This window comes from Garra rufa, chromosome 25, assembly GCF_049309525.1.
Source record: "Garra rufa chromosome 25, GarRuf1.0, whole genome shotgun sequence".
NCBI lineage: Eukaryota > Metazoa > Chordata > Actinopteri > Cypriniformes > Cyprinidae > Garra > Garra rufa.
Window position 1 is genome coordinate 33,465,448 of NC_133385.1, and position 14,932 is coordinate 33,480,379.

At 35.5% G+C, this 14,932-nt stretch overlaps 1 protein-coding gene across 1 annotated transcript; it reads right to left on the reverse strand.

Annotated features, from left to right (window-relative positions):
* Positions 1 to 3,962: 3,962 nt before the first annotated feature.
* On the reverse strand, positions 3,963 to 14,812 carry irf7 (interferon regulatory factor 7). The gene is made up of 9 exons (XM_073831776.1): positions 14,743 to 14,812; positions 14,117 to 14,276; positions 13,020 to 13,188; positions 12,844 to 12,941; positions 12,622 to 12,673; positions 9,547 to 9,678; positions 7,469 to 7,858; positions 4,626 to 4,741; positions 3,963 to 4,544 (listed from the first exon to the last, which is right to left on the reverse strand). The coding sequence occupies exons 1-9, from the start codon at positions 14,757 to 14,759 to the stop codon at positions 4,398 to 4,400; spliced, it is 1,281 nt and encodes a 426-aa protein (XP_073687877.1). The 5' UTR covers positions 14,760 to 14,812; the 3' UTR covers positions 3,963 to 4,397.
* Between the last annotated feature and the right edge of the window lie 120 nt (positions 14,813 to 14,932).

Genomic DNA, 14,932 nt, shown 5'->3' on the forward strand with positions numbered 1-14,932 from the left:
AAATAATGATCAGCTCCAAAGTGATCAAAGAAAGTCTTAATTTATCTGTGAGTACTGTAACAATTAGAAGACGCCTATGTGAAGCCAAGCTATCAGCAAGAAGCCTCTACAAAGTCCCATTGTTAAAAAAAGGACACGTGCTGAAGAGGCTACAATTTGCCAAAGAACACATTGACTGGCCTCAAGAGAAATTGCACAATATTTTGTGGACTAATGAAAGCAAGATTGTTCTTTTTTGGGTTTAGGGGCCACAGGCAGTTTGTCAGGTGACCCCGAAACACTGAATTCAAGCCACAGTACACTGGGAAGCATAGTGGTGCAAGCATCATGAATTCTCATACTATGGTGCTGGGTCTATTTATCACATTCCAGGGATCGTGGATCAGTTTGAGTACAGGGAAGAGGAAATGCCCTTGAAATGGGTGTTTCAACAAGACAACGACCGAAAACACACCAGTAATCTTGGTTCCAGACCAACAAGATTAACATTATGGAGTGGCTAGCCCAATCCCCAGACCTTAATACCATGGAAAACTTGTGGGGTGACTCCGAAAATGCTGTTTCTAAGGCAAAACCAAGAAATGCAGGGTAATTGTGGCGCGTAGTTCAGTTATACAACTTAATATAAGATCAGTGATTCACAAGAAAGCTAAATCTATAAGATTTTTTTCAGTTTATACAGTAAATGTTTGACTTTGTAAAGAAGAATGCAAACACTGCTGTTTTTTTTTTTTTTTTTAACAGTCTTAATATTTATTTTTCTTCACTTTAAGTAATGACAGATTTGATCAATTTTGATCAATCAAACTTCATGTTTTGATTTGGAATAGACTTTGCATTGTTCCCAATGCATTTGTGTGTATTGAAATAAAAGTTATAATAACGAATTTGAGCTTTACTCACTTAAAGGAACACTCCACGTTTTTTGGAAATAGGCTCATTCTCCAACTCCCCCCGAGTTAATAAGTTGAGTTTTACCGTTTGAAATCCATTCAGCCGTTCTCCTGTTCTGGCGATATCACTTTTAGCATAGCTTAGCATAGATCATTGAATCCTATTAGACCAGTAGCATCACGTTCAAAAATGACCAACGAGTTCCCATATTTGTTGTATTTAAAACTTGACACTTCTGTAGTTATATCGTGTACTAAGACCGGCGGAAAATGTAAAGGTGTGATTTTCTAGGCTGATAAGATGAGGAACTACACTCCCATTCCGGCGTAATAGTCAAGGAAGTTTGCTGCCGTAATATGGCCAAAGCAGGAGCAGTAATATCACGCAGCACATGTGCAAATGCTAAACTAGCTGGGAACTCATTTCTGATAATACTCCGCCTGCTTCGGCCATATTACGACAGCGAACTTCCTTGACTATTACGCCGGAATGGGAGTGTAGTTCCTAATCTTATCAGCCTAGAAGCTCGCAGCTTTGCATTTGCACCGGTCTTAGTACACGATATAACTACAGAAGAGTCAAGTTTTAAATACAACAAATATGGGAACTCGTTGGTCATTTTTGAACGCGATGCTATTGGTCTAATAGGATTCAATGATCGTTTTGCAGTGGCCCAGCCAGAGTCCTGACTTAAATCCAATTGAGAATCTGTGGAGGGAGCTAAAGATCAGGGTGATAGCAAGGAGACCCTCCAACCTGAAAGAGTTTGAGCTCATCGCTAAAGATGAATGGGTAAAAATACCATTGGAGACATGCACAAAGCTGGTCAGCAATTATAGGAAGTGCAAGACATTTTGCTGTGGAGAACAAAATTTTGTGAAAACAATTCAACAAAGGCATCACTACACTATTGGAGAAAGTTTATTAATACACATTTGAGTGACTCCAAGTCTGCAAGTTCATGAATGATGAAAAAAAAAATAAAAAATCAAATTGGCTCATGGCTCTATACGTCATTGTTCAAAATAATTCAACTCCCAAAAGTAAAATTTGGTGCAGTCTTTTATTCTTTAAAACCAACAATAAACACTGCTTGGAAGTGCTTAGAAGCTTTGGTCACCTCTCTACTGCAATCTTGACCCATTACTTATTTGAAAAAGCTTTGAGATCACCGATATTCTTTGGTTTTCAACCAAATATTTTCAATGAGAGTTAAATCTGGAGACTGAACAGGCCACTCAAAAACATTCTATGACTGATCCCTGAACGAAAAGTTGATTTGGATGTGTACTTTGGGATGATTGTCCTGCCGGAAAGTCCATTGATCATTCGCTTCATTCTTTGCAGCAAAATGGCCTGATACTTCAAAGAATCTATGATGTCTTTAATACAGTCATGATTTCCACTTCCTGCAACAGTAAAACACCTCTAACAGGACTGATCCCCCTCAGTGTTTGATGATTATAAGCTGCTTATAAGCTTTACCTTTTTTTGCACCAGACATACCGCTGATCCACAGGTCCAAAAAGTCCAGTTTGGTAACATCACTCCATAAAACATTCTTCCAGAACTCCACAGGTGTATCCAAATGAACTTGAGCATATTCAGTCAGCGTTTTATGATCTTTTTGGGCAAGAGTTCAAGAGCATTTGGCAAGATGTCCCAATATGAAGGCCATACTTGTCTTGTGTTCTTCTTATACACTGCATTGAACGTCTTTGGCTGCAAGTTTCAGGTTGTTCTGATCAAACATTTTATGATATTGTGCTTTTTTTCTTCAACGCCCTCAAAGGTTTTGCGTTGCAACTAGGGGTGGGCATAGATTAATTTTTTTAATCTAGATTAATCTAGATTAAATCTTGGAATTAATCTAGATTAATCTAGATTAAAATGGCTAATTTGAATTCTGCTGAAGGCATTCAGAATATGTGTGCTACCCAAATAATGACTAAAAGTAAGTCTTTGAGAATGGATCATAAAGCTCATAAAGCTGTTCTATGATAATTTGTTGATGAAAATAAATTATGTTCAATTAGATGTACTTGTGTTTACTAACTAACAATGAAATATTTTTTCTACCTATTAGATTGTGTTTTTTTTAACGTAAACACCTACCCAACCCATTACATGTTACACCGTACTTTTATTTTGACAGTTTGCCGTGAAGTTTCTGTGTATACAGTATGATATGATGCTAGTTTTCTCAAATGAAACGGTAAAAGTGACATTCACGGCAGTTTGGGAGATTGAGTTTATCTGTTCATGTGAGATGAAAATACCAAAAATTACCGGGAGCGTCACGTGTGTTTCAGTATGCGTGTAGTAAAAGCTCGTCTCCATCATTCATACATACAGCTAGGCAAACGGAACATACCGGATTCATATTAAAACGGTCTTTTTGCATTTCAGTTTTCACATACACTAGTCCATATCGCGATTTGAATTAAGTGACAGACCAACATTTGATTTATGAATCCAAAAAACGACGAATTTACTTGGCATTTCGCTATAGTAGATTCGGTTTTTATGAATGGAGGACGACGCGATCCCGTCTGTGTTTTGGCGGAGGAGACCCAGCTCCCAGCTCCCAACCCAAATTTGAGAATAGATTAACGGCGATATTTTTTTTATCGCACGATAAGAGTTTCACGTTAACGCAGCACGTTAACGCCGATAACGGCCCACCACTAGTTGCAACACATATTAAACTAAGGAATAAGATGCCAGCTGTGTCTCTAGGACCATTTAATGTCTTGGAAGTCCTCAAATAGCCTTAGACTTTCTAAAGTAGTAAAATTATTTCTTCTCTAGCTTCTTTAACTTTTGTGAGAGCTCTGTTGACTTGTCATATTAGCTACTTAAACTTCAGCACATGCATGGGCTAACTTAAGTGATTAAAAAGCAGCAGTGTTGAATAATCATGACATAGCTTGTGTTCAAGCTATATCATCATATATTGACATTACATTTGCGATTCTATACACACGTGTATTAATAACACAAGATGTTTCATTTTCTATATGTTTATTTAATTTTATATGCATAACATTTTTATACATAGTGCATCTTTAGATACATCATTCAATAAAACAACAGTCAAACAGTAGTTTATAAATAATAGTGCATTCATAAAGTGACAAACTAAAAGCGATCAAAGTGGAGCCCTTTGGGCGAAAGGTGAAAGATTCTTCACTAGAAGACAGGATATTAAAATGAGGCTCTAGCACTCATTAAAAAAGTAACAAAAAGACAATGTTTCAGGTTATTTGCAGATATACAGTTTGATTGAGATATTGAGTTATTACACGGTAGACCATTAAAGAATTAAGAGCAGTCAGGACTAGGAGATCAACAAAGCAATCACCTTTGAATGCCCCACGGAAATCACCTCTGGAAATTTCTGTCAGTTTGCATTGTTCTAAAGTATAAACAGTAACGAAATGAAATGCATTCTCTCTCTTAAGGAATGTCAGCTGACTGATTTCATTGTGAAAACGGATGCTTTAGGCCACTGTAGGCAGACCCAAAGAACTTATAAGGTCAAAAAGGCTGTTGTGGGAGAACTGCAAGCTAATGCTTTCATTGCTAAGAGAGGAGGCTCCCTCCATTTGAGCTCTCTCATGAAGTTCACGGCATATCAGAGGTACAATCTGTGGAGATGGAGAAGATATGTTAAGCTACAGAAATGCAAACAAAACAACTCAATGTATTTCTGTTTTTAAGATATTTACTTTGACAGTAATCAGTTTCTTCTCCAGTGGTTTTCCATCCGCGAGCTTCTCTCCGAAGCACAGGTAGATGGTGTAATCTGGAGAACCTCGTCTGTTTTCTTTAAAATCCATCAGATCTGGAAAAAAAAGTGGAAACATATTACATCACAATACAGTTAAGGGTTGCATTTGGTAAGCAATTCTCCCACATTTTCCTTTAATTAAAGAAAATTCATGGAAAGAAATTATTCCTACTACTTCCCACACACAATAACAGGATTGAAGACTAAGCATGCAAGATGAAAACATAGAGTGGTAAAGGGGATCGATTATGGTAACAGGGTGGAAGTTTTTTTTTCTTTCTTTTACAAGCAATTTGTCAGTGAAAGGAGTTACAATAATTTTATAACTGTTTTATGTAAGGATTAAGTATAATTATTTTTAATGGCAATTTGAGTAACAGGACTGAATACAGTTTTTCAGATGTATTAATTTGTTACTCATTAGGTTTTAACTAGTTTGGGACTAAATTCTGGTTTTGTAACAGAGTTGAAGGCTGAGCAGTACAATTCTAAAATTTGTAAAAAAAAAAGAGTTTAGATTTGTCCTGCCAATCCGTAAGAAGGGGTTAATGAATAAGTCTGTCACTCAGTAGGTGTTAGCTAGTTAGTGATGGATGTATTTGCCGTAAGTTAAATAGAAATACATATATTTTTTGCACACCAACCATGGCAACAGGGTTGAAGGATGCTGCCATTTAGCAAACAGTTTTTTTTGTTTAGTTTTTTGAGAAAATGGCATGACATTTTCTACTTTTCTTTCTGCCACGGTGTAGAAAAGGGCCCAAAGATGTCACTTCCTGTATGTCACAATATTAGCAAATTATAATGGGCGAAAAAATCATAGTAACAGGGTTGCAAATGCAAGTTTTTTCTCTTTTTTGTTGATAATTTGTTTAAAAATGTTTGTTATTTTAAATGATTATATTATACATGTATTTTATAATATTAAATGAACTCCAAAATGAATGCCAAATTAAGTAACAGGGTTGCATACAGTGCTTTCCCATGAATAAATCTGTCACTCAGGTGTTAGTGATATATGTATTTTCCATAAATTAAAAATTAATATTTGCTCTTTTTTTCGCACAGTAATTATGGTAAAAGGATTGAAGGATGCTGCACTTAAGCAAACAATGTTTGTTTTGTTTTGTTTTGTTTAGTTTTTTGAGAAAATGGCATGAGATTTTTAACTTGTTTTTCTGCCACATTGTAGAATGTGTGTCACAATATTAGTGAAAATGCTGTTTTTGTGATTGAGAACAATCCTGGTAACGGTTGCAAATGCAAGTTTTTTTCTTTGTTTTTTTTTTGTGGACAATTTGTCAGTGAAAGGAGGAGTTTTTATTATATAAGGTGGTTTTTAATATATAAGATTATATTATACATGTATTTTATATTTTATAATATAAAATTAACTTAAAGAATGCAAAACTGAGTAACAGGGTTGCATACAGTGCTTTTCCATTAACAAATCTGTCACTCAATAGGTGTTAGTAAGCTAGTTTAAGTTAGTGATAGATGTATTTTCCATAAATTAAATAGAAATATTTTTTTTCCGCACAATAATTATGGTAACAGGGTTGAAGAGTGCTGCAATTTGTTACTCAGTAGATGTTAGCAAGCTAGTTTAAGTTAGTGATAGATGTATTTTCCATAAATGAAATATTTGTTCTTTTTTCACACAGTAACTATGGTAACAGGGTTGAAACTATGGTAACAATGTGTTTTTTTTTTTGAGAAGTTGGCATGAGATTTTTACTATTTTTACTTTTACTTTCTGCCATGGTGTAGAGAGGGGCCCAGTGATGTCACTGACAGTGAAAAGACATGTTCATGAGTTATTTTAAATGATTATATTAAACATGTATTTTATATTTTATAATATAAAATGAATGCCAAATTGAGTAACAGGGTTGCATACAGTGCTTTTCCATGAATAAATCTGACACTCAGGTGTTAGCTAGTTATTTTTCAGAAGTTAATGATAGATGTATTTTCCATAAATTAAAAAATGTTTGTTATTTTTTGCACCGTAACAGGGTTGAAGGAGGCTGCAGTTAGGCAAACTGAATGTGGTTTTTTTGTTTAGTTTTTTGAGAAGATTAATAAATTATTCCTACCACTTCCCACACACAATAACAGGGTTGAAGACTAAGCAGGCAAGATGAAAACATGGAGTGGTATAAGCCAAGCTAAAAGGGATCGATCATGGTAACAGGGTTGAAGTTTTTTTTCTTTCTTTTAAAGCAATTTGTCAGTGAAAGGAGTTACAATAATTTCATAATAATTGTTTTATGTAAGGATTATGTATAATTATTGTTAATGGCAATTTGAGTAACAGGGCTGCTTACAGTTTTTCAGATGTATTAATTTGTCACTCTTTAGGTTTTAACTAGTTTGGGACCAAATTCTGGTTTTGTAGTTAGTGATAAACATGTTTTCCGAAAATTAAAGAAACATATTTATTTTTTCCCCACAATAACTAACTAGGGTAACAGAGTTGAAGGCTGAGAAGTAAAATTCTAAAATTTGTAAAAAAAAAAAAAAAAAAAGTTTAGATTTTTCCTGCCATGCTGTAAGAAAGGGTGTTTGAAAGATGGCATGAGATTTTTTTTTAACTTGTCTGTCTGGCATGGTGTAAAAAAGGGCCCAATGATGTCACCTTCTGTATGTCGTAATGGTGGACAATCATGGTAACAGGGTTGCAAATGGTGGACCCAGTTAAAGATTGTGTTTTTGGTCATAAAAGTAGTTGATAATTAAAGTTATGGTTAGTGAATATTTCTTTCTAACTGCTCATACCTTTTATGTACTTATCAAAGCTGAACAGTAGCTCTCTGGTGTTCTGATGCAGCTTTCTGGGCTCTGGGTTCTGGATCTCAGACGGGTTGCTGGTGCTGACAAACACTTTACACTTGTCCTGTCGGAAGCCATAGATGCCATACTGGTTTACCTCCAGCAGCAGACCTCTCTGAATGCTGTCTAGGATGCGTTTAGTGAAGAGGATCTGCCTTTGATCAATCAGATTCTCGGTGGACGGGAAGCTGATGGGGTGTCCTCTCAGCTGAGTTGGGTCGCACTGGTAGTGAAACTGAATGAGTTGCGTACACAGGCGCGTTTTCAAAACTTCTGTTCTTCTGTAGCTGATGGAGATCTCCAGGTCCCAGGGAAATGGAAGGTTCCATTGCTGCACTAGAAGATAGTTTTAAATAGTTTAAAGATCTTTCAAAATTTAAAAGAACAGCACAGTCTACACTACAACTGTAATGTTAATGGCACAGAGAAACAATATCGTTAGTAAACAAGGCGTTGATGTGGATTATCATTATAATTGTTCTTAATATGGGAACGATATGATCTTTAGAGATGCTATATTACATACTGTGCCTTGCAGAAGTATTCATACCCCTTCATTTTTTTTTTCACATTTTGTTTGGTTGCAGCATTATGTTAAACTGCTTTAAATTAGTTTTTCCCCACATCAATATATACACCATAATAATGACAAAGCAAAAACCAGATTTGCAAATTTTACAAATTTATTAAAAACAAAACACTGAAATAAGTAAATTGCATAAGTATTCATACCCTTAACTCAGTACATAGTTGAAGCACCTTTACAGCCTCAAGTCTTTCTGGGTATGATGTGACAAGCTTTGCACATCTGCATTTGGCAATTATCTGCCATTCTTTGCCTCACCTTTTCACCTCTCAAGCTCTGTCAGCTTGGATGGGGGCTGGCAGACATTTTCTAGAGTCCTAGTTGTTCCAGTCGTCTTCCATTATGGATAATTCTTCTGTGAACCTTCAATGCAGCAGATTTTTTTCTGAACTCTTCTCTAGATCATTGCCTTAACGCAAGTCTGTCACTGAGCTCTACAAGCAGTTATCTTGACCTCAGGACTTGGTTTTTGCTCTGATATGCATTTTCAGCTGTTAGACCTTTTCTGAGAGGTGTGTGCCTTTCTAAATCAAACTCATTCAAATGAATTTGCCACAGTTTAACTCCACTCCAAGTGTAGGAACATCTAGAAGCAATATGAATGCTCCTGAGCTAAATTTCGAGTGTCCCAGAAAAGGGTATGAATACTTATGCAACAGGATCTTTTCAGTTTATTATTTTTTGCTTTGCCATTATGGAGTAGGGAGTGTAAATTGATGTGGGAAAAAATGTAATTTAAAGTAGTTTAACATAAGGCAGCAACATAACAAAATGTGAAAAAATGAAGGGGTATGAATACTTTAGGCACTGTATGCAATGTTCTAGATACAAGCAAATGTCAATGTTTCAAATACAACTAACGCTTTTGCATGGCTATTCGTAATTTAACATTTTAGCAGATTTGTGGTGAGTTTATATGTAATCATAAGATCTCATCTATGTTGTCGTACAATCTGCTTGTAAGCCCAAAGTATATATAGTTTTTGTACATGTACGCTAACGTATGTGTGTATTCCACGCAAGTTGAAACTTTGTGATAATTTTATTTGCACAAGTGACACCAAAAACATTACGCGAGTAATCTTTAGCGATAACGTGATGCGAATACTGCCTTTGCTTTTGTTGTGCACGCCATTATTTTGTTGTTGTTGTTGTTATTCTGTCTCTTTAGTTTGGTTTTCTACCAGTGCTGCCACCTTGTGGAACAACTGATTACTGCATAAAATATTAATGCACATGTGCAATGCATAAAAACCAAAGTATACTTTGGGCTTTAGGTTTAGGGGTGGACCTTAATGCTTGCTTCTTTCTTAACATCACACATTACCATATGAATCAAAACATACAAATTCATATGAAATAGCCAGATTGTAAAATACTTATGGTCTCTCATGACATCCAGTTGATTAAAAGCATCTGCAACAGCTTGTTGTGTTACCTGTAGTGTAGGGTTGCTGGTCTGGGACAGGTGTGTTATTCTGCATGCTTGGGCCATCTGAGTAGGGAGTCTCATAGTAGTTGCATGAAGTGGTCGGAATGATTTGTTGGGAACAGGTGTCCCATCCGGATTCTGTGAATGGAAAGGGTATATTGTGAATATGCCAAAACAAGAGCCAATCCATCTCACCAACCTTGTGTGAGGTGTTGCTAAAGTTTTTTAGTTGGTTTTTAGAGTATTTCCATATGGTTTTATTTTGATTCCTATGTGGATTTGAAAGGCAAAATGTTTCAACACATGAGACATCACTCATGACGAAATCACTTTCAAACCAATCAGCTTTGTGTTGGTCAATAAATCTGTGTGACCCTGAACAGAAGCGAACAGAAGTGATAAAACTATAAAAATATAATTTTAAAAAATTGTTCTAAATTTAAAAGAATAATAGAGGAGATACCACAACTATAACAATACCGTCACAGAGAAACGATATTATTGGAGTGACTTTCAAAACGTTTTCAACAAAATTTCGCAGATTTATAGTGAAATGTTTGGATTTCGCCTGCAAAAATTATAAATATTAATGCTATAATGATATAGTTTTTAAAAAAATCTTTCTAAATTTAAAAGAATAGTAGAGGTGATTAACGATAATATTGAAATCACTTTCACATCGATTTTTTTTTCAGCTGATGATGATTGTGAAAAATTATTACGATATGACTGGATTTCATCCAGAAAATTTTTAAATATTAATACTATAATGATGTAGTTTTAATAAAATCTTTGTTAATTTAAAAGAATAGTAGAGGTGACACCACAACTATAAAATATCGTCACAAAGGGAACAATATTATTGGAATCACTTTCAGAACTATTTATTTTTCCAGCCTGCTGGCCATTGTGGAAAAAATCCTGATTGCGTGGATACATAGCGAAATGACTAGATTTCATCCATGAAAATTTTAATTATTATTACTATTACTATATTGTTTTTTTTTTGTTTTTTTCAGCTGATGATGCTTAGGAACTTTTCCACCTTTGCGCCAAAAATCCTAATTGTAGGATCTTTGAAATTTACAATGATTTTTAGAACTATTTCGCTATAGTATTAATATTTGAATTTTGTTGAAAAAGTTTGTAAACATCATCAGCTGAAAAAAAAAAAAAACAATATCGTTACAGTATTAATATTAAAAAAAATTTGCAACTGAAATCCAGTCATTTCTCTATGAATCCACACAATCCAGAAAAGGTGAAAAAGTTCCTAAGCGTCATCAGTTGAGAAAAAAAAAAAAAAAAAAAAAAAAATCGCTGTGAAATTGATTCTAATAATATTGTTCCTCTTTGACGGTATTGTTACAGTTGTGGTGCCACCTCAACTATTCTTTTAAATTTACAACAATTTTTAAAACTATATCAGTACAGTGTTAATATTTACGTCAAATGACTTTTTCAGACAATCCACGCAATCAGGAATTTTCCACAATGGACAAAAAATTCCTGTGCGTCATCAGTGGGGAAAAAGCTTGTTCTGAAAGTGATTCCAATAAAATCGTTTCGTTTTAAAATAAAATTTTAAATTTACCATGATTTTTAGAACTATATCGGTATAGTATTAATATTTGAACATTTTTTTTTGGAAAAAGTTTGAAAACATCAGCTGAAAAAAAAACAATACCATTATAGTTTCAAAATTTGACATTTTCGTGGATGAAATCCAGTCATTTCACTTTAAATCTGAGCAATCCGAAATTTTGCGCAAAGTTCCCAGTTTTCATAGTTTTAAAAATCGTTTTAGATTTAAAATAATGATACCGTCACCAAGAATCACTTTTAGATTTTTTTTTCCAGCTGATGATGCTTAGGAACTTTTTCGACTTTGCGCCAAAAATCCTAAATGCTTTCAGAACAATTTTTTTTTTCCAGCTCAGGAACTTTTTCACCTTTCTGCAAAAATTCTGGATCATGCGGATTCATAGTGACAAATATTTAAAATATTAATACTATAATAACACAGTTTTATAAATTGTTCTAAGTAATAAAAAAAAAGCTTAATTCTTGATCGTCCATATTTCTAATTGACGACTCGATTGTACGGATTACGAAATGACTGGATTTCCCCGGCAAAATTTTTAAAGTATTAATACTATAACGATAATGATAATGAGTCTAAAAATGTAAATAGTGAAGATGACACCACAATTATAACAATACTGTCACAAAAGAACGATATTATTGGAATCGCTTTTACAATTATTTTTCCCCGCTGATTTTGTGTAGGATTGTGCGAATTCCTATTGAAATGACTGGATTTCACCCACAAAAATCCACAGAGCAAAAATAAATGTGAACACACCTTAAAGGAGTAGTTCACTTTCAGAACAAGAATTTACAGGTAATGGACTCACCCCCTTGTCATTCAAGATGTTCATGTCTTTCTTTCTTTCGTCGTAAGGAAATTGTTTTTTGAGGAAAACACTTCAGGATTTCTCTCCATATAATTGACTTCTATGGTGCCCCCGAGTTTGAACTTCCAAAATGCAGATTAAATGCAGCTTCAAAGGGCTCTAAACGATCCCAGCCGAGGAAAAAAAAAAAAGTCTTATCTAGCGAAAAGGTTATTTTCTCAAAAAAATTTGCAATTTAAATACTTTTTAACCTCAAAAGCTCGTCTTGTCTAGCTCGGCATGACAAGCGTTTGAGATCAAAAAGTATATAAGTTGTAAATGTTTAAAAAAAAAAAAACTGATCTTTTCGCTAGATAAGACCCTTCTTCCTCGGCTGGGATCGTTAAGAGCCCTTTGAAGCTGCATTTAAACTGCATTTTGGAAGTTCGAACTCGGGGGCACCATAGAAGTCCATTATATGGAGAGAAATCCTAAAATGTTTTTCTCAAAAAAGACTATTTCTTTACGACTGAAGAAAGAAAGACATGAACATCTTGGATGACAAGGGGGTGAGTCCATTACCTGTAAATTCTTGTTCTGAAAGTGAACTACTCCTTTAAGATGTTAGTTGCAAAATCATGGTTTAGATTGCTATCCCTAAATATAGACATCATAGTGATTGTACCTGTTTGTGGATGATTTAGCTCCATTCTCTCCACCTGGTTGAGCAACTCCTGCTGTATTAGACATAATATACATTTATTATATATTTAGAAAATATACTTTTTAAAAAACATGCCGACGTTATTTTTAATATTTAAAAATATTTCATGTTTCAAAAAATACCAATTCTTATTATAGAATACATATGAGCATGTCAACAGTCAGTCATTAATCCGGGCCTTACCTCCATTTCATCAGACAGGTAATTAGATCCAGTGTAGACCTCAGGAATGAATGGAATTGCAAGCTGAGCTGGCTCTACACTCGGTGTCTCTTGGTGATCTGAAGAACGAAATTAGCCAGGGTTTTATAATCACATTATTTTCTCATAATAGGTGCAGATTGAGCAGTTAAACTCACTTTGAGGACGGATGATACGATAGACTTTGTGCTGGTCGTCTGGATCTTTGGAGTGATCCTCTAGCATCTGAAAGGTTTTTAGACAATGAAGCGCACAACGGAAATTCGTCTTCCATTTCGCTTTGTCATTAGGGTGCTCGCTGATCTTCCCGCTGACCACAGCCCATTCCTGTAACACATTAAAATTGCAAAAAAAAAAGAGTCCATGTATATTTCAGGTTAGTATGATTAAAATGTATTAATGCATCAGCTGTGAATGGCATAGATCAAACATAGAGACGTGAAAACCACGCCCACCGGGGGGAAAACAATCCAACGCTCTCCATTGACTTTGTATTGTGGGAAGCTGCCTCCTTGTCAGTTCTGACTTCTAACAAAAATCAGAGCAATGTCTAAAAGCTGCTATGTGACAAGGTGTACGGCAAACAAGCTAAAAAAACACAGAACTACGTTTTTGTAAGCTGACGACCTGACAAAACAAGTGTTTAAGAACAAAAGTTGAGCGCATGTGTCTTATTACTCTGAGAACTATTCCCACTGGAGGGAATTTTAACGGTGATAGTAAACATTAATTTTAACCATGTCAAAGGATTATTTCACCACCCTGAAAGGAGGGGACATATTGAGAAACTACATTTTATTGGTCTCAGTCAGTGCTCCTTTTCAATTACCTTCCTTTTGTTGGAGAAATGATGCAAATGAATGGCCCAACGTGAAATGCCCTGACATCTACAACTATCTGTGTCCTTAAACACTCGTTTTTTGGGGTCGACAGCTTATAAAAACGTAGTTGTGTGTTTTTAATTTGTTTACTGTTCATTTTTTCTCATAGCAGCTTTTACACATTGTTCTGTTTTTTTTGTTGTAAGTCAGAAATGACAAGGACTCCGCTTTCCGCAATACAAAGTCAATAAAGAGCGTTGGATTGTTTTCTCCCCGGTGTGGGCGTGGCCTAAATGCGTGCGGTCTCTATTACGCAAAGGGGCGGGGCTTCCACTCAATGGTTACGCCCTCCTTTGGGAATCCCGCCCCTATAGCAAAGTGAAACAGAGAGTGAGACAATGCTAAAGGTGATTGTAACGCAAAGAGAAAGTTACCTTAAATATTTTCACATCGTCGTCCCCAAGGTCCCTTCGCGAGTTGTGTTTCCAGGGGATCCGAAATTTGTCATTGTCTATCATGCGCAATCCCTCGTATTTCCCACTTTCCACCTGCTCTATGAGCCATGGGCCAAACTGAGGTTTGCAAATTGCACTTCTTGAGGGAAAAAAATGATAATATGCTGTCAGCTGTGTACTATGCAATGAAAGCTTATTTTACATTAATGATAATTGTTTACATCACAAACACTTTTTTTTACATAATAAATACATTTTTATGTAATATAGGATGTTCAACCACCACATATGCGTCTCAAAACCTAGTCAGCTGCCTATCTTAATTCTGTATCATCAGCGATTTACGACTTCCGAATCAGCTCAGCTGATAGCCAAAAACAGACATTCTCCATTTTTTAACTATGTACATATAAGGGTTAAATACACATGCAGCAAATAGACGTTTATGTTTTGTTTTACAGCGACCCTGCGCGTTGCGTTTTTAACGCGGCGCGTCCGTTCCAAACTCTACTTGTTGCGCTTCGTTCGGCATCTTGTGAAAACGCGTCTTGGTTTTGAGACACAGCTTACGTTTTTTAACAATGATAAGAATTTCATCATCTTACCCTTGCATCGCTGCCATGATTTCAGGTCCTGAAGTTGTTCCACTACTTGGTAGTTTTCAGCGGATTGGTGTTTCTCTGGTGTTTTATACACACACTGAAACGTCACAGACGCGTCATACATGTAGGAGGAGTCTCAGGCGTTTTATCAGGTTCAGTGCATTCCGAAAGCAAGCCAGTCGAAAATAAAACT